The 24,156-nt window shown below is 39.9% G+C and overlaps 4 protein-coding genes and 1 non-coding gene across 9 annotated transcripts in view; 3 read left to right on the plus strand and 2 right to left on the minus strand.

Annotated features, from left to right (window-relative positions):
- The window catches only part of LOC134746266 (kinesin-like protein KIF12), a 29,957-nt gene extending 20,578 nt beyond the window's left edge, over positions 1-9,379 (plus strand). Inside the window, exons 6-13 of the mRNA XM_063680610.1 lie at positions 3,256-3,396; positions 3,680-3,821; positions 4,437-4,673; positions 5,185-5,300; positions 5,772-5,876; positions 6,620-6,734; positions 7,311-7,530; positions 9,234-9,379. Of these exons, the coding sequence (XP_063536680.1) occupies positions 3,256-3,396; positions 3,680-3,821; positions 4,437-4,673; positions 5,185-5,300; positions 5,772-5,876; positions 6,620-6,734; positions 7,311-7,530; positions 9,234-9,372 (1,215 nt within the window). The 3' untranslated portion in view covers positions 9,373-9,379. The remainder of the gene's footprint in view (positions 1-3,255; positions 3,397-3,679; positions 3,822-4,436; positions 4,674-5,184; positions 5,301-5,771; positions 5,877-6,619; positions 6,735-7,310; positions 7,531-9,233) is intronic.
- On the plus strand, positions 79-150 carry Trnap-ugg (transfer RNA proline (anticodon UGG)). Its single transcript has one exon. It is a non-coding gene; the product is annotated as a tRNA-Pro (tRNA).
- Positions 9,380-10,020: 641 nt separating the features above from the next.
- Positions 10,021-11,486, minus strand: LOC134745800 (PHD finger-like domain-containing protein 5A). Its single transcript, XM_063679888.1, has 3 exons — positions 11,337-11,486; positions 11,065-11,255; positions 10,021-10,606 (listed from the first exon to the last, which is right to left on the minus strand). Exons 1-3 carry the CDS (start codon positions 11,386-11,388, stop codon positions 10,517-10,519), a joined length of 333 nt encoding a protein of 110 aa, XP_063535958.1. The 5' UTR covers positions 11,389-11,486; the 3' UTR covers positions 10,021-10,516.
- Positions 11,487-11,712: 226 nt separating this feature from the next.
- On the plus strand, positions 11,713-17,256 carry LOC134746269 (ATP-dependent RNA helicase DDX47). Its single transcript, XM_063680613.1, has 8 exons — positions 11,713-11,897; positions 12,095-12,353; positions 12,873-13,039; positions 13,587-13,823; positions 14,384-14,607; positions 15,425-15,557; positions 16,678-16,806; positions 17,080-17,256. The coding sequence occupies exons 1-8, from the start codon at positions 11,772-11,774 to the stop codon at positions 17,236-17,238; spliced, it is 1,434 nt and encodes a 477-aa protein (XP_063536683.1). The 5' UTR covers positions 11,713-11,771; the 3' UTR covers positions 17,239-17,256.
- Positions 17,257-21,277: 4,021 nt separating this feature from the next.
- LOC134746295 (CCR4-NOT transcription complex subunit 3) overlaps positions 21,278-24,156 on the minus strand; it is a 35,290-nt gene continuing 32,411 nt past the window's right edge. For all 5 annotated transcript variants that reach the window (XM_063680665.1, XM_063680667.1, XM_063680668.1 and 2 more), the window contains one exon: positions 21,278-23,782. In XM_063680665.1, the coding sequence (XP_063536735.1) occupies positions 23,684-23,782 (99 nt within the window). In that variant the 3' untranslated portion in view covers positions 21,278-23,683. The remainder of the gene's footprint in view (positions 23,783-24,156) is intronic.

Consider the following 24,156-nt stretch of genomic DNA (forward strand, 5'->3'; position numbering starts at 1 on the left):
AAATGAAGGTGTATTTACACAAATGTTCGATACAACCTTTTTGGATTGGACTGAAGAATTATAAAATGAAAACCGAGTGGCATGATGGTCTAGCGGTATGATTCTCGCTTTGGGTGTGAGAGGTCCCGGGTTCAAATCCCGGTCGTGCCCTGTTTTGCTGACATACGCAATATCATAACCCTTAATAATGTAGAATAGTGATTTATTTAAACTTGAAGAAATCATCCTACTCCTACTGGCAGTGGTAGAGTATCTGCATCTCTTTTACAATACACTCGCCGTTGGGTCTCTATGCCTTGACATTGTTTTGCCGTGTAATTTAGTGTATACATATTTACTATATATTGCATATGTCGTATATCACGCTTTTCACCTGAAGGACATTTTAATGCAGGGGCCACACTAACGGGAAACGCCGGGAAACGCGTTAATTATCGCATTGATTCGACGTTTTTCATACGGCCACACTGGAATTATCGCGATAATTAACGGCGTTTCCCGCCGTTTCCCGGTAGTGTGCCCCCGGCATAACAGCTCACAGACAATACAACTAAACAAATGAAACCGACAAATTTACTTTCCCAAATTACAATCCGACACCCGAAACTCTTTCACCAAACCACTCAACTTTGCCTCTTTCTACATAGTAATAAAGTTTAAACTTTAAAGGTAGTTACGGCGACAGTGAACTACCCTCGATTATTTATGTATGGACGCTGATTACGTGGCGTGACGCTGCGGCCATTTATCTGTGTCCTTTGGCGCATGGTCATTATTCAAATCGTGTTATGGAAATGGACAATGTAGACGTCACGCGTTGCACTAAAATTCTTTGTGTCGTGTAAAACATACAGGCCATTGTTGTTGTGGGCTCCTGGTTTATTCGGAAAGCGTCAATATTGGTAATAGTTGTAGATAAACATGATACAAGAACCGAAAGGATTATATTATGTATCTATCAACAAATATAAATTTACTTTGATATTTTTACCTGGAGGTCGATTCTAAAATTTAACAAATTGTTATGATTTTGAACTGGTTTTGATAAATCCTTGACGATCGTCTTGGCAATTGGCGCGTGTCTCACGTCTCACTTACTAATAGGTAGTTAATGTATGTTTGTTTAACTGAAATAATTTATTATTAACATAATAAGTCACCATTATATATTAAGTTTTTAATATTTGTACGCTAATATGCAAAACACAGAGCTCTATTTATTAATTCATATATAAGACCTTAACTGTATTACCTGTGTTCCACAAATAAATTTTTACTTTACTTTACTTTATTTTGCATGCACCAATCAGCGTGAGCTAACTTAAGGGTCATATTAAAATATGATCAAAACCGAAACAAATTTATAAATCTGAATCCGTTCCCTGTAATAACTCTTTTAAATCTATTGATACGCTCAAACTAAATGAAAAAACCGACCAAGTGCGAGTCGGACTCGCGCACGAAGGGTTCCGTACCAATACGCAAAAAACGGCAAAAAAATCACGTTTGTTGTATGGGAGCCCCACTTAAATATTTTGATTCTGTTTTTAGTATTTGTTGTTATAGCGGCAACAGAAATACATCATCTAAATTTCAACTGTCTAGCTATCACGGTTTATGAGATACAGCCTGGTGACAGACGGACGGACGGACAACGAAGTCTTAGGACAGGGCCTCTTTTTAACCCTTTGGGTACGGAACCGTAAATTAAAAAGCACTTCTGCTCGTATTCCTATTGTAGTCTTTCACTTGCTCGGGGTTCAAAATCTTCTAACACTGTTTGCATGCGATGTAGGATGTAGGTAGGTAGGTATTTTTAGTATACCTAAGTACATATTTTACTGTTTAATCATAAAATAGTTAATTATCTCACTAACATCGCAATTTTATCGGTGCTTATATATACATTAATAGCATTTGAAACGATTGAAAATCACATATACTCATAATCGCATAATTATATAATTCATACATAAAACGGCGTAAAAACTCTAAAAAATTAATTCTGATAATGAGTAAAATAATTGAGTAGTATAGTAGGTAGGTAGATTTAAATAACAGCACATCCAAAAGCTATTTTGCCGCAATCTGACGATGGAATCTAAAATTGTCCCCGTTAGTTACTAGGTTATTACCTATCATCGATCGGCATAGGTACAAAAATGTTTGTGTCAATTTGTTATGTTCTCGACAGTGGCGAATCGCCACTGTCGCGAATGTATGTGTCACATACCTAAGAGAAAAGTGTTCCTGCATTTTGCAGCTAAGTAGGTACTCGTACACATTAATCATCAGGTCTGTATCTAACCAATTAATAAACAGGCAAAAGAACAATTATTCATGTTGCGATAGCTCGTAACGAGCGGGCCGCTTGGCGACAGACAATTAACTAAAAGGTAAAGCTTCTAAAAATATATATTTTATTCCAACTAATGATCCTATATTATGGAGCTTACCAATAATACGTAGAATTTAACTTACTTTTTTCATTCATCACGTAACTTTTACTTCAGTTAAATTCCGTGTAAAACATTTTGGCTGGCTGATATTATGTAGGTAAAGGTGTAAAAATAGATTTAAATAATATATGTGACGTTTTCAACCAAAAGGTACCACATTGTCGCTTGTCGATAAGGTTGATTTCGAATTGAAGCTATATGGAAATAGCGCCTTATTGACAACCGACAATAAGTACCCTTTTGGTTGAAAATGGCACATATATACGAGGATTAAGTAATATACTTAGGACACAGGTTTAGTTTTCAATCTCATATTATAAGTCCAATCTATTTAAATAGAACGGGTGCTTTGGAGGGTCTGCTAATTGAAAACTTTAATACTTAACGCCTATAATCAGGTGCTGCCCTCTACAGTTCATTGAGCACACGCAAGTCTGCCATCTAGTAGCCTATTTTGGAAACTTAAACTCCTACTTTTATACTTTGCGCAATAACCAGGGGGCTCTTGTGCAGCCTCATACAGTTCATACACCCTCCCTGTGTTTCATAATAAAAGGGTGTTAAAAATGAATCTGAATCTTGGTGTTCCAGAGTAGCGTGAACTAATCTAGCCGTGGACGTAGTCGCATCTGCGAGGCTTCTTTTTTTTCAATGAGTATTCCCAAGGTAAAAAAAAGGTTGGCTTTGTGCCCCGTAAGTGCGAGGCCGTGGGCGACAATCCTTTTCGTCCACGCCTAGCTACGCCACTGATCGTGGCCTTAAAGCAACAGAGTATGAATACCATTTTCGCCTACAGGTGGAAAGAGGAGCAAGCCCATACTCCGAAGAACATGGGCTGGTGGTGCGGTCTTTCGTGTACCTGTTCCGGTTGATACATGACCGTCCGGAATGCCACTTCATACTGAAAGCCAGCTTCCTTGAGATCTACAATGAAAAGGTTAGTTCTGCATCATTATTCTACAACTTCACACGCCACACGCCACACTTCTGAAACGACTTTATAGCTAATTACCTATTTTAGATTATTTGGTAGAGTTCCTATCTGTACTTTAACAAAATTGTTTCCACAGTTATATTTAAGTGTCTCCCGATTGGACGGTGAACCGCCGACACACACCGAGTTCTTTATTCTAATTAATTCTCCGTCTCAACGATCATTATTCTGTTTTTATTTGTTTCCTGATCAACACGCATACCTATTAAGTAATATTGTCATTCAGGTGATAGACCTGCTGAACCCAGGCAGCGCTCGCAAGCCCCTGCAAGTGCGATGGTCCAAGGAGAGCAGAGGGTTCTACGTCGAGAACCTGTTCACTGTCGACTGCGAAGAGCTTGACGACCTGTTCGCTGTGCTGGAAGAAGGTAATAATTATATACGTAAGCGGATCAGGGAGAAAGGGGGTCAAGCCGAATCTCACTAAATCTCATGAGGTTTCGGAAGTATCACGAAATTTGACGGGGTTAAAAAAACCTCAAAAACGCCTCATGTAATTTATGGACGGCTTCTAAGCTAAAGTTAAAGTTTTCTATGTAAATATGCACCTATGTAGATTATGTTAATTGGAAATGAGCAGATGCCAGTCGGGGCGTGTGTGCTTCAGAAAAGTCCGTCTGTCCAGACAGGATTTTTGGTTTACTCCCGTCTGACCTCTGTTTTGAGAGGAAGGCGCACCAATTCATCGTGTCCTGTTACCACAGCTTACTTAGAGTCTGAGTTCAACTAGGCAACCGAATCCCAAGAATTAGTTCAGGCACTAGTTTTTGAGAAATTAACTTTGGGATTTGTCCGAAGTAAGGAAAAGTTGGACTGAATACGCAGTGGATGTCGACGGGCCACGTCCTTGGGAGAGGTGAGATGGAAAACAACCCCGATATATTAGGCAGTGAGGTTAAGAGAAGGCTTAACTGTCTAGGTAGATAATCACTCCAGGAATCAGGTATCTCTATAGTTGACTGTATTCTCAACATTTTCCGCAGGCATGCGTAACCGCGCAGTAGGCTCGCACGCGATGAACAGCCATTCATCCCGCTCGCACACGCTGCTCTGCGTACGGGTGCGAAGAGACCTGCGTACCGACGGCGACGTCACGTGCTCAACCCACGGCAAAATCAACTTTGTGGACTTGGCGGGCAGCGAGATGACCAAGAAGACGCAGAGTACGGGGAAGACGTTGGAGGAGGCAAATAATATTAATAGGAGTCTTATGGTTTTAGGTGAATGGACAAAAAATTTTTTCGGACCGATTATTTCCGATATTTTTATTTTTTTTATTTATTTCTTTAACAATAATGCATTGTGTTAGAAAACTTACGAACTAATTACTTACATGCATGATATATCAACAAATGGTTGTTGGAGACCCTTATTCGTTTTGAATGACCTATCCAACGATACACTATTGGATTAAAGCGAAATAAAGTTTTCAAAACACTGAAATTAATAAAAAACTGATAAATATTCTAAATTAAAAGTAGCTTTTTATTGCAGTTATCCTAAAATACAGTTTCTTATCAATTGAAAAAAAAAAGATGTTCCTTTCACTTTCAGGAGAGTCTTAATTATCTTATCACATCCATTATCTCGGCCAGAAATCACAATATATGATCGATATTGGAGGACTTTAATTGTTCCCGATTTTGGCGGGAAATAGAGATGAGTAATTCTTCTATGCTCTTCATTGTGACGCCACCATAACCGTAGCTTTTAACGTACTCTTTCTTCCAGGATACTGCATATCTCAACTAAGCGACGGTAAGAAGAGGGGCCACATTCCATACCGGGACAGTAAGCTGACGAAACTGTTGGCTGACAGTCTAGCGGGCAATGGTGTTACTCTAATGGTAAGATAAACCTTTAAGCCATTCTGGCGGAGACAAGACAAAGGGAACTGCCTTTTGAAATCTGGCCCCGTAGACAAGATGCCGTAGCGAACGAAACGCAACTATCACTGTCACACTAATATGGAAGAGTGATAGAGAGACACAAAGCGATTCGATGGCGAAGCGCAAGCGATTGTCACCTTGGCTAGGCCGCCTGAGTTTAATTCAGACTGTCTAGCATGAGTTGCGTTCTCTCGCACGAGTCCATACTTGAAGTCGCGCTAGACGTATGGAGTCGCGCGCGAAAACGCAACTCATGCTAGCAGGTCAGAGCTTGTAAAGAAAGATATTATAGTTTAATTAAGAGCAACAAAAAGTAAAGATTTTTTAACAATTACTTTTAGCTGTTCCAACCTCATTGTATTGATTCCGCAAATTCTCATGATTCGCCTGTTAAAATTATGTGTTAATGTGAAAATTGTTTTATCACAGATTGCGTGTATAGCCCCTTCGAGATCAAACATAAGCGAAACGATCAATACTTTACGATATGCAGCCCGAGCTAAGAAGATCAAATCCAAGCCTATCGTAAAAATGGTAAGAACTTCGTATATGACACTAACACTCCATGATCCATGATTAAAGGTTTTGCACACTATTTAAGATCTTTTTAAATACGGTACTTACTCAAAACATTACCTACTTTACGTATATTTACTGCAAATTTTAGCCGCATATATGAGAGCTAAAGCAGGTGGCACTGTAAAGCCCTGTACATACCTAACGCCATAACGCAGTAGCAAGTTAGGTCGCCAACGCCAAGGGCTAAGTTTTGACAATCGGCTGTCAGTTGGTCCTGATATATCGATTACTTCATGTCTTTATAACTACAATAATTTACAGAATTTGTACGCATCTTTAAGACGAAAGGGGGGGGGAGACCCACGCGAAATCGCCTTTTCATACAAACGTAGTCCTTATTTTCATCTTTGGATATTAACAGATATTAACATTATTGAAAATATTTTGACACACTTTGTTGTATACCAACCACAGCTATGCCCCTACGTTTGATTTTTCTCAAAATTTTAATTTAAAAATTACTATGAAATCTGTTTTTCGCTCCTAATTTTTACAATAATTCAAAATCGAAAAAAGTCAAATGTAGTCAATAGCTGTGGTCAAATATACGTCAAATTATGTAAAAATATTTTCCATAATGTCCATATACAGAGAGGAAAATGGGGATTATGTTTGTATGAAGAAACGGCCGTCCCCTTTACTCTTAAGAAGAAATCATGAATTGCACGTACATATTCGCTATATATAATTGATTGCAGGACGCAAGAGATGCGCTCATTCTGAGTCTAAAGAGAGAGGTGGAAGCTCTCCAAGCAGAAAACCAACACCTCCGGACTGCGCTACACGTACATACAGATTACAGTATGGATTACAGTAAGTACACAAAACATTATCCGGCTCGAAGGACCGAAACTGAGTTTTAAGTCCCTAGCTTACAATTTACATTATCAATTCACAGAAGGAATAATTGCCAACCTTATTAATACACTAAGTTAAGTACATAATAGAGTAAGCCAACTTTGGACCGGCCACCGACTCGAACAGAACGAAGTGAGAGAGTGTCATTATAAAATTTATAAACATATAATTCATAGAAATTAACCACACTGTGTCATTGCAAATGCCACGCAGAGTTAGCTTGGTCCGACTCTATCCCATTTTAGTTTTTTTTACTGTATACTGGCAAACCCACTGTCAGTAGAAAAAGGCGCGAGACTCAAATTTTCTATGGGAATACAAATTCTTCGCGCCTACATTTTTTTGGGTTCAGTACCCAAAGGGTAAAAACGGGACCATATTACTAAGAGTCCGCTGTTTGTCTGGTACGGAACCCTTCATGCGCGAGCCCGACTCGCACTTGGCCGCTTTTTTAAATCTGCCTCCTTTTTCTACTATCGGAAATGGCTTGCCAAGCTGTAGTACCTACTTATATATAATTAATATTTACAGACCAACGTCCCCGCAACACCCCAGCACTCGAAGCCAACAAACTCTACCAGCTTCCCCAATCAGAGCTAGTCGAGCTCGTCCAACTGCACATGGATGAGAACTCCGCCTTGAGGACCGAGAACCAAGAACTGTTCGGCGTGAGGGACCAGCTGCTGAGAGACCAGGAGTTGCTGAGCCGGGAGAACGAGCGGCTGTTGAAAAAATTGGAGGATGTCAACTCGTAAGTTTGTATGTATTTGTGTGTTTTGGTCTTTAGAAGCTAGTTAGGAATAAGTCGAGCTAGTCCAACTGCACATGGACGAGAACTCGGCTTTAAGGACCGAGAACCAAGAGCTGTTCGGCGTGAGGGACCAGCTGCTGCTACCAGGAGTTGCTGAGCCGGGAGAATGAGCGGCTGTTGAAAAAATTGGAGGATGTCAACTCGTAAGTTTGTATGTATTTGTGTGTTTTTGTCTTTAGTAGCTAGTTAGGAAAAAGTCGAGCTAGTCCAACTGCACATGGACGAGAACTCGGCTTTAAGGACCGAGAACCAAGAGCTGTACGGCGTGAGGGACCAGCTGCTGAGAGACCAGGAGTTGCTGAGCCGGGAGAACGAGCGGCTGTTGAAAAAATTGGAGGATGTCAACTCGTAAGTTTGTATGTATTTGTGTGTTTTTGTCTTTAGAAGCTAGTTAAGAATAAGTCGAGCTAGTCCATGGACGAGAACTCGGCTTTAAGGACCGAGAACCAAGAGCTGTACGGCGTGAGGGACCAGCTGCTGAGAGACCAGGAGTTGCTGAGCCGGGAGAACGAGCGGCTGTTGAAAAAATTGGAGGATGTCAACTCGTAAGTTTGTATGTATTTGTGTGTTTTTGTCTTTAGAAGGTAGACTAACGAAAGCCCGATACCGTTAAGAAGAGGGTTCTACAGAAAAGACCGAAAAAAGGAACTGTTACCAATGTATGGCGGGAGGAGTATCTACCTACAAGTTTTTGCTGACGATAGTGAAGTGACGAAGTGATAACTTGGTAGGTAAGTTTCATGTAAGTAGTTTTAGTCGACTGCCACAGAAGATATTTTCTACCTGAGGAAATGGCGAACTTGAGGTACTGCCATAATCAGTGAGGTTATTTATTTTCCTACTCGGACAAAATGTGTCCTATTTATCTGAATTTAATATACCATTGTAATAATTTATAAATGTTCGTAGGACTATATTCGGAAGCTGATACCCCGACAGGTTAGTCGTAAGACTTGCCTGTGCATGTCGAGCACAAAGATTTAATAAAATTAACCCTCTTATTCTTAGTCGGCAATCGGCAAAGCCGTCAGCATATGTCCGACCGCCCAGTATCCACGATTTTAGGGTTTATTATTTCGCCAGCGTTTATAATATGCTGACGGCTATGACCTTTGATGATTCTAAAATAATATTTAAAAATTATTAACTTAAATGCATGGTTAACATTACCAATTTAAAGCATAAAATATCAAATAAACTACATAAACATGCTATAAACGTCTATTTTTTCAAGCACATTCCCTTACCACGTGTGAAAACTACTTAGATCAATTTAGTCACTGGTTTAATTTCATTTAGATAACTTAAATTAATTAATTTACTCTGGCCAACGACTTCCGTCACTAAAAAGGCCGCAAATTCAATACATGATGAGTGCGACTACGCTAAGTACCTATTTGGCAGTGACAATGTATGAAATGAAAGCGCCATAAGTAGATACTTGATGTAGCACTTGGCGTGAAAACTTAACGTGCTTGGATTACCTATATCAACCTTCCGTGCCAACAATGCTTGAATTTCACGCCTTTTTAGTATCCTAAATGGCCAGATTATATTACTTAATCACTTGACGCCCTTTTTCACTGCAGCACCAAGATTTACAAGCATACAAATTAGTCAAATTAACTATACACTCTTTTCAGCGTATGCATTCGTTCACCGATCATACCCGCGCGCCCAGCATATTCTGACATGGGGTCCTCGGAGCAACCTAACATCTGGACTAACCCCGCGGGGTCGTCCGCCAACAGCGTCGCCAGCGCCGGCAGTAGAGGCAGCTAGAATTTACTGCCACCTACGCTAAAATACGCCTACGTTAAAATTGTAAACAAATATGTTAGCCAACTTAACCCTTTATAAGGCAATAAGGGTGTCAGAAATCACACACATGACACATGTAATTAAACCCTATTACTTTGAAATAAGGTTAACAATTGTTGTGGGAAATATAATTATTCCCTCTCTCTCTGCCTTATAAAGGCTTAATCCTGTTTTATTAATTGTGCAGTTGATTGTATAGTGTATATATATTTATGTAAAGACACTATTCAACTATGTAGGTAACTAGTTTTTAGTAGTAGGTAAATATACTTGACAATAAAGTGTTTCCTTTTAGTTTTAGTATAAGTAGTGCTTAGTTTTCACTAAGCCCTCCAAATAATTTGTAGATGTAGGCATACAAATTAAATGAGGTTTGCCTTTAATTTTTTAAATTTGGTTTTTCGTGAATAACAAAACAGGTGGAAATTTATGTATTGTAAATGTGTAGTTTTCAAGTAAAACATACCACATTGTCGCTTGCCATAAGGATGCTTTGACAGGTTATTCGTATAAAGATACAAGCAAATATCATCCTCAAGGTTAGCAACAATGTGGTACCTGTTGCTTGAAAACGTCACAAATAAAGGCTTAATAAAACCAAAATTGCATTGGAGTTTTTATTTACAAATATTTTGTTTTGACTGGTCTTACAAGCCAACAACTTTTTTGTATCAGCAGTTTTTATGGAAAAAAACACTTCATGGAATATTTAGTAACAGTTTTTTGTTTATAAACATTTTTAGGTTATCACAAAGACATGGAACTAAATACCAAATAGAAATATTTTGGTCAATATAATCACTGGTCTCTAGAGGCTATATTGTCCAAAATATTTCTTTTAAATTAAAAATATACATTTTGTCAGAAAAGTAGTGTTATTTTTAAACAAAGTTTGCACAGGTATTTAGGTCATGCATGATATAAATAAAACCCCACTCATCATCAACCACTATCAGCAGATTGGTAAACATTTTACCAGAGTACTTTGAAACTTACATAGAAGAAAAATTACTAATGGTTTAGGGCAAGTGGCCCTAACTTAAATCCATCTTAAAGTCCAAGTCACATGTTTAATAATACAAATAGCCTAAGATTACAGCTACTACTAGTGTCTTCTGAAGCCATACTTCTTTCTCTCATAGAACAGATCAGTCTTTGAGCTTCCTAAGTTCACAATCTTTGGACACCCATCTCTCTGAAAGGTAAAAATAATAATATTAAGACATGCAGTGGAAACTTAAGGTAAATATGGTCTTTATTGGTCATTTTCACTGATTTTAACATTTTAAAAACTGTGACGATGTATTAACAAAGAGCCTAAAAACTATAATAATCTCACTAGAGGTGGACTTACAAGTTTGGTTTATTTTATAGTAGGTGACCTACATCATTTGAGTTGATTAACAAAATTTCTACATGTCCCGCTGAAGGAATTTGTCATGCAAAGCAATAAAATTAAGCAATAGCCTTAATTTAGAATTGTACTATGCGATATTTATGGCTCCATTGTTAGGGCACCCTGTCTGTCCCTGCCTCCATTTGCCTCATAAGTTGCCATAAGGCTCCTTAAAAGTGGACTTCACATGCCTGAACTAGATGAGGCATTCAGAGGGTCTAGTTACCAGTAAGTATTGTTAAGTATGAGCTACTTACGTCTTTTTCTTGGATAGTGCATTCTTTGCAGTAATACGCGTCAGAAACACCGGGCCCGCCGCAGATAACGCATCGTCCCTGGTACGAGCCGTAGTTGCACTCGTCGCAGATGCGGACCAGCGTGCATGGCCGTACGTACGAGTCGCAAATCACGCATTTACCGTCGCATTTCTCACATAATCGGCCTATAGCTGCGAAAACAAAGTAAAACGCTTTATGACTGCACTTCAATATTGTGAAGGTACTTTTCCAATGTAGTTACTGAAACTTACCGACGCCGGGCTGTTTTCTGCAGAAAATTAAATCAGGATGATGCTTAGCCATTATTACAGTCTTATTTCTTGATAATTTTAATGAAACAACACTATTATAACCTCTATAAGAAGACGCCGCCGAATTTGTTTGACGTAGATGACGTTTCAGTTAAGGAGTTTTTTCTGGAAAAATACCGCTGAACTGCTTGAGAAGCCAAGTTCTGTGTGGTAAAATCATGGTCGAACACACTTTCTATTGACCTTATTGAAAAACACCTTAATAAAGGTGTCTAGGAATGTTTGAGATATAATTTTAAACGTCCAACACATTCCAGTATACTATGCGACTTAAAAAAAAAAACATTAGACATTGACACTGACAGTGACATTTGTGTGTGCGGAGAGTTCTCACGTGTTGCGTGTTATTTAATAAACATTTTAACAAAAATAACTATGACTGAAGAGAATGATTCTTCTAGCAGCGGAGAATCCGGAGATGAGAGCCAAGAAGAAGAGCAGCAACAAGAACAACCGCATGAAAATGGCGAAACCGAAGAAACAGTAACTTTCAAAGATTTGGTATGTGGTGATTTGTGCTTTTAATTGTATAGTATTGTAGAATTTCCCAATTTTAATAATATAAATGTATAGATTTTTTATATACCTACAGTGTGCGTTGCTATCGCACGTCTGTCTTAATATATTTGTACATTGCGAATTTTTGCAAAAACGATTATTTCGAGGTTATGTCAGTATTTTTTGTATTCCATTTTCAGGGCGTAGTCGACGTATTATGCGAAGCATGCCAGGAATTAAAATGGAAGAACCCGTCAAAAATTCAGAAAGAGGCAATACCCGTAGCACTGCAGGGCAAAGACATCATAGGTCTAGCAGAGACAGGATCTGGCAAAACTGGTGCCTTTGCACTGCCTATCCTGCAGGCGCTGCTCGAAAACCCACAGAGATACTTTGCCCTCGTACTTACACCTACCAGAGAGTTGGCATTCCAAATTTCAGAACAGTTTGAGGCACTTGGTAAGGTTTAGAATCAAATTATCTCTTACTCTACTATATTTAAAAGTTGTTTTAGGAATGCTTTAGATACATGAATTTAAAAAAAACCGGCCAAGTGCGAGTCGGACTCGCCCACCGAGGGCTCCATACTTTTTAGTATTTGTTGTTATAGTGGCAATAGAAATACATCATCTGTGAAAATTTCACCTGTCTAGCTATCACGGTTCAGGAGATACAGCCTGGTGACAAACAGACGGACAGACAGACGAGTCTTAGTAATAGGGTCCCGTTTTTACCCTTTGGGTACGGAACCCTAAAAAGTTATATGCAATTGAAAAGGACCAGGGCTTTTAGGCGCTAAGCAGGGGGCTTGTTTCTATTATTCTTTATACACATTGCCATATACATGATTAACATGATTAATATCCATTTCTTGATTTCGATAACATAATTTCCCATGTAGGGATTTTACAATATTATGATGTCCAACAGAGAATATTTGTATTCCCAAGATCCTATCGTTCTAAATATTTTTTGTAGGAGCTAGTATAGGAGTAAAATGTGCAGTAATAGTGGGAGGCATGGACATGGTGGCGCAGGCCCTCACTCTCTCTAAAAAACCGCACATCATCATTGCCACACCCGGTCGACTTGTTGACCATCTGGAGAATACTAAAGGATTCAACCTGAAGGCTTTGAAATATCTGGTAAGTGGGTTAATTATCCTGTTTACTTTTCATACAATAGGGTGTAGAAAACGATGCCTTAAGATGCACTAATAAAAATACTTTTGTATTACCAACAAGAATGAATGCAAAATTAGCAACTCAGTTGAAGGACACATGTTATGTTAGTAATTACCATTGTGAACAGAGGGCCTACCGCGAACCACGTTCGACGTGTTGCCTCTCTGTCGCACTTGTACATTCGTACGTAAGTGTGACCCTCAGAGACTTAGTTCTACAAGAAGGTATTTTGCGCACTGATTGATGTGGCTCGTGACTTAGCGCAACTGATGATGATGATGATGTATTCCTGTTATCCCTCATTAGGGACATAGAGGGCTCGCAGAAGAATCCTTCATTTATCACAATCTTGAGCGGCTACTTCCAGCTCTTTCCAGTTGAGCCAGCCTCTTTCTCAACTGTCCGTAACTAAGGGCTTCTAATTCTATGCTGTTTGTAAACTTCCGAACGCAAAGTCTTTATCACCAATCATAGAAACACTTTAACAAGAGTAATAAAATATTTGCAGGTCATGGATGAAGCAGACCGCATTCTCAACATGGACTTCGAAGTGGAAGTGGACAAGATCCTCCGCGTGATCCCCCGGGAGCGCCGCACGTACCTGTTCTCCGCCACCATGACCAAGAAAGTGCAGAAACTGCAGCGGGCCTCGCTTCAGAACCCGGTGAAGGTGGAGGTGTCCACTAAGTACCAGACAGTAGAAAAGCTGCAGCAGTACTATGTGTTTATCCCAGTGAAATATAAGGTTAGTATATATTAGTATTTTAATAAGAATTTGGGAAAAAAACGATTTTCGTTGTCATTTGTAATGCAGACTTCTATGGATTGGAATTAACTCCTGTAGTCTGTACTAAATTGATTAATACTATCTTGGTTTCTTTTGTGCAAGAGTGAATAGTCTGTAGCAGCAAGGCTTATCATACAGTTAGACTGTAACTTTCTATGTTTTTAATGGCCAAAAAATTACCATTTATAAAAAAAGACTAATCTTAAAAAGTTGTCGTCAACTTTTCATTATTTCATTTGTTTTAAATTATGAAAATGTTTACCATGCAGTTCGAAAACTTTAACAAACTTTCTAAAACTGTAATCATATTAAGTAAACCATGAATTAGACACAAGTTGCCTATCTAAAATAAAATGGCCTCTCCAAACGTCACCGATAACCACATGCGATTTGCAATACATTACCACAATATATATAGATCAATTGAATTCGTTACTGCTACTTAGCCTTAACTAAAGTCGCAAGCCATTTGTTGCAAGGTCTGTAGAAGCCTTAAATAATAAATGAAATTATTACAGGATGTATACCTTGTGCACATTCTAAACGAGCTCTCCGGCAACTCGTTTATCGTGTTCGTGGCCACTTGCGCGGGCGCACTGCGAGCCGCACTGTTATTGCGTAACCTCGGGCTAGCCGCTGTACCGCTGCACGGCCAGATGTCACAGAACAAAAGACTGGCGGCCTTGAACAAGTTCAAGAATAAGAGCAGATCGATTTTAATCTGTACTGATGTTGCTTCCAGGTTAGTACACCTTTTTATAATTTAACTACTCATTTTGCGCAACTTATCTTATCTTATAGTTTCGGGGGCCCTTACGGATACACTTCGACCCATAGGGATCTTTTGTGCAGTTACCCCCTAGGAAAGATCCGTCCGCTACTCAAGAGCCTTCCCCACCATCTCCATATGCCGGGTGATGGACCTTATGGGTAGCTTTTTGAATTCCTTTGGTACCAGGTAGCCTGTTCCAAAGTCCTTCATTCTTTGTCTGGCGAGGGCGTGACGCAACGTTGCGCAACTTAGGCCTCGCCGGTGTAGCCGGGCAGATATCGCAGAACAAATGATAGGCCGCATTAAACAAGCTCAAGAACAAGAGTACATTTTTAATAATTTTGCTAAACATTCTGACGATTTACGAACGGGTTCTTCGCATGAAGCGATTTGTTTCTGTAATCTCTAGTGTTTTTAACACTTCCCAGTGTTAATTGTTGTAGTTATTACTATTTGAGATATTTCTCTCAAAATAAATCCGCGCTATTATTGCGCAACCTTGGCCTGGCACTGTACCACTGCATGTTGATGTGATATGATATCATTCTTATTCGAGAAATAGAATCATGTCCAGCGGTTGCAGCATGGTTCAATTTTTATTGTCACTAAGCCTGCCACTTTCGCACTTACATACTTGTTAGAACGTGACAGGTGATAAAAATGCGACCGTGCTACGGCCGCTGAGCAGACTTCTTTCGAAGCTCTCTTACCTCACGGTCATTAAAGGAAAGTCCAAGTCTATCAACTGTGTTATATTATAATCTCACAATTGTTTCTAATTGTGCAGAGGTCTGGACATCCCCCACGTGGACGTTGTGATCAACCTGGACATACCCCTACACAGCAAGGACTACATCCACCGCGTGGGCCGCACGGCCCGAGCTGGCCGGGCGGGTAAGGCCGTCACCTTCGTCTCACAGGTAATAAAATATACATACTCAAATTTGAAACAGCACCGCGTCGAGCAAGATACCCATACAGATCATCATCAACTGAGTTCTTACTTACCCTCGGTAAACTTGAACTTTTTCTTTCATTTTCATATTGATGTAATTTCAGCTAGCAGAGTTGTCTCAGCTTAGTACAAAAATGAATTCAAATTACTTTGATTGTCTGGACATAATAAAACACACGTTATGTCCCTGGCAAGCTCGGCCGAATTTTACCTTCCCATACAAACGGAGTTTCGTTCTCATTTTAAAACTACGTGTTAGATTGTAATGAACCTTTGCACATACAATGTCATGAGGAATATCTAGGTCTGTAATTCGTTTATATCATGGAGACTATATAAAGGAGCCAAATCTCTATGTATGAAAAGTGTCCATCAAAAAACAGTAATTAGGCGGCGCCACCATACACCGAAATACTACCAAAACCAACCTACGTAATTTGGTCGGGTTATTTGTTGCCTTATATGGTTCATGTTATACTCATGTCCCAGAGCCTAACTAGCGCCACCGGAGAGATTAGGAACTATTGTTTAAAGCTGAAAGCGGTCACTTTTGCAACAATTCTGCCATAAGAGATTGCGATCCTTTCTATACCATCCATAGTTTATATATAGCTCCAATTTAAAAAAACAAATGAAATAGAGCAAAAACAAGTTTAGTATGAAAAACTTAAATTCGCTGTATTTTTTTAACTATGGTATCTGAAGCTACATCAACTAATTACAGACATAGATATACCTTATCCTATTGTAAGTACAAAATTTCAGAGCAAACTAGCTACTCGTTTTTAAATGAGAGCGGAACTACGCTCCCTTACGGACCCTTAACTCATTTACTGCCAGTAGAGCGAGCTATGCGCTACGCTTGTAGCCGATAACGTGTTATTTCCGCAAAAAGCGCCAACGAACAGAGTACCTGCCTAACGGGTCCCTAGCAGTAAACGTGTTAAAAATGTTGCCACGCCCTAGTAGGGTCCATGTATGTACTGTCTTGTACCTTGTAATACCATGGTTGCAATAAACGATTATGATTATGTGTTCACCCAGGAATGTAGTTCGGCGTTGTACAACCCCGTCATTTGTTTCAGTATGACGTGGAACTGTACCAGCGCATCGAGCAGCTGATCGGCAAACAGATGCCCCTCTACCCGACTGAGGAGAGCGAGGTTATGGTGCTGCAGGAGCGAGTAGCCGAGGCGCAGAGACTCACCAAGATTGTAAGTATATTGTATGGAACTTTTTCAGATATAACATCAAGTCTCACTTTTAATGTTTGTTCACGAAGGTCCTTTAATAACTACTGTCTTTCTTCATAGTACCTAATAACAACAAATTCATTTTATACATAAATATCTTGGCAAATATTTAAAACATTTAGTATAAGTCTGCTTATCAACTATATCAACGAAGGCTAAAAAATGATAAGCACCAATTTATACGTATTCAAATGTAAATGTTGCCTTTAAGAATTGTTCTCTTGTTATCTCTAGGAAATGAAAGAGCTAGAAGACAAGAGGAACACGAAGGGGCGCAAGCGCGGCGCGGACGATGATGATGATGACACGGAGAACGCGGCCGGCGTGCGGCGCCGGATCAAGGGGAAGGGGAAGGGGGGGAGTAATCATGGCGGGAAGAAGAGGAAACGATGAATATATGGTTAAATATTACGATGGGTTTTATTGAAGTCAGTCATATTACACAAGTCAACCTTAAGGGCCGCCCCACACTAGCGTATTCCGAGCGTTGGCGTCTAGTCAACTCTATGGCTGCTGCGCGACGCAACGTTGGCGCAACTGCGCAGCGACGTCATTTTCCATAGCGCTGACAAGACGCCGACGCTAATGTAGGATGGCCTTAAATGAGGGCTAACGAGTATGAATTCGCCGCTAGGGGCGCTAGTGTAGATGGTGGTCTTTTCCCATGAATCTAGTATAACTGGATCGGTCATGAGGAGTGGGGGAAAATGACCAAACGGGATAGTCTTATGTATCTTTCAGTAGGAGTAGCAGAGAAAGCGCTGTTATTGTTTGTCCTTGTCATAGTTTCACTTTTCCACCGCTGCCACAACCGAGGTTGTGGCAAACAAATAAGTACGTGACATGTCATGTTTGTTCGTTGCTGTTTAATTATCGTTGTTTTGTATGAAATTGTGCTTTCTCTTATGAAATATAGTGATGGTTAGCGTTTTGAATGCTTGAACTTTGATAAAATACTGGTGAATTGTTCTGTAATCGGCTGTAATAGCCGCTCTGAGCAAAAATATGAGATCATAACCTTTCACACGTAAGTACGGTATTTTACACCTTCCTCTTAACGCAATATGTGAGAATAACATCGTAAAATTACGTTACACTCAAAGCAATGTAGAATCAAACGATTTCAATAAAAATATCACAATTATTTACGCAAATTAACAAAACATTATTTGTAAAATTATCCGCCCAAATTACGTACGTAGGTAGGAGTCTGAGGTCAGCCATTTTTAAACTTCTTCTTAATTTAGCTGCATAACAATCATGTTAGGGATACCAGATGAAAATATCATAATTTTATGGGTAATTTTGACCTCGAAGTTTTTTCGTACTTCTAATTCCAAAAAATAAATAAACAAATATTGTGAAGATTAAATGTGGTGTACATTAATTGGTGTGATTGCGATTTGTGATTTCTTTAAATTAAAACCCATAATACATTTTATTTTACGTTTTATTTACTAAACATGTTTAGTTTTGTACCACCTGCGCGAATTATAGGAGGTATTTCATTGTTTATACGCCTAAAAAGAACGAGTTCTTTAGTCTTTTGCGCTGGTGGCCTAGCGGTAAGAGCGTGCGACTTTCAATCCGGAGGTCGCGGGTTCAAACCCCCGGCTCGTGCCAATGAGTTTTTCGGAACTTATGTACGGAATATCATTTGATATTTATACCAGTCGCTTTTCGGTGAAGGAAAACATCGTGAGGAAACCGGACTAATCCTAACAAGGCCTAGTTTCCCCCCTGGGTTGGAAGGTCAGATGGGCAATCGCTTTCGTAAAAACTAGTGCCTACGCCAATTCTTAGGATTAGTTGTCAAGCGGACCCGAGGCTCCCATGAGCCGTGGCAAAATGCCGGGATAACGCGAGGAAGATGATGATACGCCTAAAAAGAACGGCCTATTGACATTTTATTTAACAATTTTTTAATACCGTCAAACAAGCTAACTTTGCCTCCAGGGTAATCGCCCAAACGTGATATCAAATATTGGGGTAATTTTTACCAATATGGTACCCCACGTTTATGACGTCATCTATGTTTATCCCTTACGGGCGCACGCGTATAGCTGGTCTATGTAATGCTAGGTCTATGTCTTTTCCATAGTTCGAAATGTCACTTGTCACTTCAATGACTGACAGCTGTTCTTTAGTCTTTTGGACCACCATCAACAGAGGCGCCGGACTTCCGGTTCGAGCGCCATCTTGATAGTTAGCATCGTGATTAATTACTTTGTTTTTTGCTTATTAATATTGTTTAAAGTGTAATATCGATAGCTTATTATACAGTAAACTAATGTGGTAGTGTGCAGTGAATGGAGAATTAATTTTGAAGCGCGTTTAACCACCATCTTGGAGTCAACGGCCGGTAGTCCACGTGCTTCTTGTAAAGTCTAGCTATCGATTTACAAGAGCTAACAAAGCACCGTACACTGTCTTGTACAACCGTACAATTTTTGTCGTTTGTAAACCTCTCAATACCTTGATACTGGCGAAATAGTCCCACTGGGCTGAAGCCATAATTTTAAAAGAAGAAGAAGAAGAACAGAGGCGCCAACTGGTGAGCAAAAAAACGATAGCCCTCATTGGATGAATCGTTTGACGGTTGCTTAATGGGTGGTCAGTGGCAATGAGGGTCACCAGTGACAAGCATCATACGCTTGTAGAAAACATCTGAAGATTCTACGCGAGCGCAAAGAAAGCACAGAAAATAAAGCCATGTGATGATGCGATAATAAATATGTAATGTAGGTACACTCGGCGTCACGGAAATCGCACATGCACCTTCATATGGTACGAACGATTCTAGCTCTTAGTGAAATAGTTTTGTCTTAATCAATATGACATCATTTAAAAGCTAATTTAATAACCTTTAATCTGATGTCTCTTGTTTAAGTGTTCTATTTGTTGTTAAGATTGTCGGATCGGCCTTTGAAAGAATCGCTTACGCCCGAAGATGTGCGATTTCCGTGACGCTGAGTTAAAAAGAAGTGTCATTATATTACGAACTGAAAAGGGATATTTAATGAGGATAAACGCGCAAAGTTGAATGCAGACAGCGCTGCAATCGTTTGAAAACCCAAATAAATTACAAACTTGTTTAGCTCCAAGACAGTTGGAATTGGAACCATTGTACCTATAATCTGACGAGATTATAGCCTCATAATGAATTCTTGTCGCCCTAATTAGTTACAACCAGAATCAGTAAAATTAAAATACCTACTCTAAATACACGAAATATAACAGAGTAAGTAAATAAGAATCATAACAAAATCGCAACTTACCGTAATTAATTGTATAAGGCAACCGTATTGTCCTGTCCAGTTCAATTAAGCCGTTTTTGTTTGACTTAAATTGTCGCCTGTCGTGTGCACCTGTAGGCCGAGCACATGATTGACGCGACAGTATCTAGCCGCGAGATAGACTACCAGTCTTTTACTAACAGTATGAATTAAAGGGGGACGGGTAGTCTATGTCGCGGCGAGATACTCTCGCGCCAATCATGTGCTGTTGGTCAAACCAAATTGGCAGTAAATAAGAACCAAAACAACTATACTCATCCTTTTCTTAAGGGTGCTAGTACTAGTGTAAGACGAAGATAGTATGATTATACTATCTCTGTCTATGTTTGAAATGAGACAGTTCTTTGACAAACTATAGCCCGACTGTCGGAACAAAGCCTGTGACTGAGGGAAAATTATACGGAGCCAGAGAAATATTTATTTGAGTAATAGAAACCAACCGCATCTGCTTTAGGCACATATCATAATAGATGAAGAATAGGCGTTTCGCGGTTACGACTCATTTTACAGTATGAGAGAGTAAGCTCTATTAAAAGCGCGTTTACGACCGTTTAGCGTTACTTTAATATGATTAATAGCGCGACGAAAGGGGAAAAAATATTGTTTTTAAGGCGAACTTAGACGAAACTAATGATCTGGCCGACTAATCGGCCATCCGAGCGTCGATTAGTCGGCCACATAAATAGTCGGTACATCACTAGTTTATTCCAATTTGTTCTTGCCCGACCAACACTTTGTCGCTGCAGTTAACCAAATCCATATGTATTGGTCCCAATACATTCCACGACTCTTCTCTTTCCGAACAGACTCTAGCTTAGATGGAATAGGGGGTATTACTGCAATGTTCTACTACCAGAGTGCAGCACTAGCCCGTTTAGTAAACCATAGAGTAACTTATACATACTGTGCCTTTAACAGTTTATGACAAGTTTTCAGAGATAATAAATTATGACATTGATGCATCAAGGAGGTTTGTTTACAGAGTACAATTTTAGTAATTTCAAGCAGAAACAAATGAAAATGTCTCTTCAAAGCAAATAATTCAAATTGATGATCACAGCTAGGCGATCAATTCATAAAATAATTCTTGACGTAGACGATTCGGGAATCAGCGAGATTCTCAAGCAAACAAAATGTTAAAATGGTTTTTTACAGTTTATTCTACAAAATAAACAGTCATCTCTTTCAATAAAAAAATAAATAAGAAAAGAAATGCCAAAAAGCGCCGCGCCTGTAAACGACGCCCGCGCACTTAACCGTTAAGAAGAAATCACAACATTGTTTTAAATTTTTTTAATCGTTATTTATTATTTCTATACAAATAGAACTGTACAGATAATTTTTTAAATTATTATTTACCACATTTTCAACTGCTCTCACGATAGACTTTTTACAAAAGTGAAAACTATCAACATCACGCACGGAATAAACGAGATCGCGTGCTGTGTCCGCTCGCCGCCGTCCGGTCCGGTCCGTCCGGGTCCGGTCCGGTCCAGTCCGTCCGGGTCCGGTCCGGTCCGGTCCGGCGCGGCTCCGCGCAACAACCATCCTCACACAACTCACACGGAACGAGACGGAAGGCTTCAATGTTCGCGCAAGGCATGTGCAACAATTCTGGGAGTACCCCCGTACGTACAGCGGTCACGTGTACGGTCGACAACGAGGCCCGCGGCCGGCAGTCGACAATAATACACTGTCTCACCCCCCACCCCCACCCCTGCCGAGTATCTGACGCATACAAATAATTTATCACAAATAAATAAGTACAAATTAAACCGACGATAATTCTAATTATCCGAATATAATACAATCGTGGCAGTGATTTACATACAATGCTCTTACACACAATTTATATACTTTTGTTCAATTTAAATGCACTAATTAAAATTAAATGTACAAATCACATAGGTTTCTTTTTTCAAATTTCACAATGGGCGGTGAAAAAGTGTATTATTTCTATGTAATGAATCACACTGGATGTCTTACAGCTAGGCGGCCGCGCGGCCTTCATTGCTCGCGTCGGGGCCGTCAGCGCGGCGCCATCCGCGAGTACCGACGTCGCGCACCGTCACCTAGGGAACGTTCAGAAACTTCTCCCGACCAGTACAAAAAACGTACTCACGGCGAAAAGTTAATTCGTTTCTGAACGTGCCAGTCGACTGGGTGCTTTTACAAAGTCGTTGGAATGTTAAATTTCATACGTTTTTACGCCAATAGTATAAAATTTCGCCTAGTAGTGTAAAAGAACCTACACGATATGTTTAGTGGATGGCACCGCCTGACAGGAGGGAGGAGACGCCGCGCGGCCGCGAGCCAGCTTCACCGCTCGAGCGGCGCGAGGCCGACACGAGGCCGAGCCCCGACTCCCCTAGGCCAGGGGTCGTCAAACCGCGGCTCTTCGAAGGTACAATTGCGGCTCTTAAAGCGACACAAAAAATGAACACTTGAGAGTTCTTAGACCATCGAAAGCGACACTTGCGGCTCCTTGTAGTTTTATTATTGCTGATTTTTGCTGGACTTGGCTCTTTTTCTAAAAAGTTTGCCGACCCCTGCCCTAGGCGACTATACACAAGTTAATAAAACAAACACCCCGGGCTCCGCGGCAGGTTATAACTGACTTACCTAAATAGGCACACTGTTGTTGAATACTAGGACTAGCATATTATTTAGTTGCTCGGTGAAGCCGCGGCGCTGCGGGTGCGACATGGGCCTCTTTATACTAACGGATGTTCTATAACTATACATACTCCCGCTGAGCGGGTCGAGTTAGGTACTAAATCTAAAGGTAGCCTAGACAACATAATTCACCTAGCGTTTTTCTAACTGTGATGTCTAAATGTTTGAGCTCGGCCAAAAAGGCCATAAAACTATTTTATCCACCTTTATAACCTTTTTTATTAGCTGTGAGAACCGAATACGTCATTTGGTTAGTCACGGCTAAGGCTGGAGCTCGGAACGGAAGACTACAATAACATGTTTAGTCGCAAGTCTAGTCTAGGAACCATGTCGCAGACGCAGCTCTGTAAGCCCGGGGTCCCTATATCAATATCACATTGTTTTCTATAATAACCGACCAACGGCGGAAGCTAGTGGCATCACATGATATATTTCGCTTACTTCGTTCACATGCAAATTCGATACATAAACCGCGTACAACAATAATACAAACTGCCAGCGTGCAAAGTTATTTTACAACAGATCGATTCAACGTTTACTTAATAAAAAAAATCAGACATTACCATCTTTTTTTCATTATTGGAAAATTCATCACAGAAATACTTAACTTACTCTACTGAGAAATATAAAAAATACTGACGCAACGGAATCCGCGATACGGCGACGCTAGCATCGTCAGTGATTGTGACTATTTCAAATGTTACTCATACTTTTTAGTGTCCATAAAAAGTTGCAAATTGAAACTTGGAACGAACCGAAACGAACCGAACCGAACCGATCGTTCTGTGGAGTTAGACTCCTGCACCACTGCACTAGACACGGGTTGTTGCGCTACTGTCTCTGTCTCTGTCGCACACCTCGAGGGCTCAGTTCAGGTCTCGGTCCTCTAAGTACTTGTATTCGAACGTGAAGCCCTCCTTCTTGCGCTGGCCCCACTTCTCGTAGTCGAAGTAGATGTACGTACCCTGGAACATATCAGAATTTTGTAAAATAATATAATTTACTACAGGTTAGCCGTTCAACGAGTTTATATCGGCGATAGCGGTAAAAAGATAGGTTATCAAATTTGAATCAGTGGTATTAGATAAATATATAGTTTATTATTCAAGTAGGCATATTACAACGCGCTTTTGAACGTCAAATAAAACTACGCCGGCTCTAACCCTACACCTCTGCCCCGATAAGATTTAAATCCCTCCCTCAATTGGAGGAGGGTATCCCAATATGGAACCGGCAACAAACTCGGCGGGACACATCTTTTCAAAACAATACATCTTATGATTAACATGAATTACGAGTAAATAAGAAAAAGTACAATTTAAATTACTATAAAGTTCAT

Source organism: Cydia strobilella, chromosome 12, assembly GCF_947568885.1.
Source record: "Cydia strobilella chromosome 12, ilCydStro3.1, whole genome shotgun sequence".
In the NCBI taxonomy this organism is placed as follows: Eukaryota; Metazoa; Arthropoda; class Insecta; order Lepidoptera; family Tortricidae; genus Cydia; species Cydia strobilella.

What these genes read in the sequence shown, in the direction of transcription:
- LOC134745800 (XM_063679888.1), bottom strand. Translation starts at nt 11,388, where the DNA reads ATGGCTAAGCATCATCCTGATTTAATTTTCTGCAGAAAACAGCCCGGC. An exon ending in CAGAAAACAGCCCGGCGTCG is followed by an intron (nt 11,256 to 11,336) that starts GTAAGTTTCAGT and finishes TTGTTTTCGCAG; the next exon opens with CTATAGGCCGATTATGTGAG. An exon ending in GCACTATCCAAGAAAAAGAC is followed by an intron (nt 10,607 to 11,064) that starts GTAAGTAGCTCA and finishes TTTACCTTTCAG; the next exon opens with AGAGATGGGTGTCCAAAGAT.
- LOC134746269 (XM_063680613.1), top strand. Translation starts at nt 11,772, where the DNA reads ATGACTGAAGAGAATGATTCTTCTAGCAGCGGAGAATCCGGAGATGAG. An exon ending in TGAAGGCTTTGAAATATCTG is followed by an intron (nt 13,040 to 13,586) that starts GTAAGTGGGTTA and finishes AAATATTTGCAG; the next exon opens with GTCATGGATGAAGCAGACCG. An exon ending in TTATCCCAGTGAAATATAAG is followed by an intron (nt 13,824 to 14,383) that starts GTTAGTATATAT and finishes AAATTATTACAG; the next exon opens with GATGTATACCTTGTGCACAT.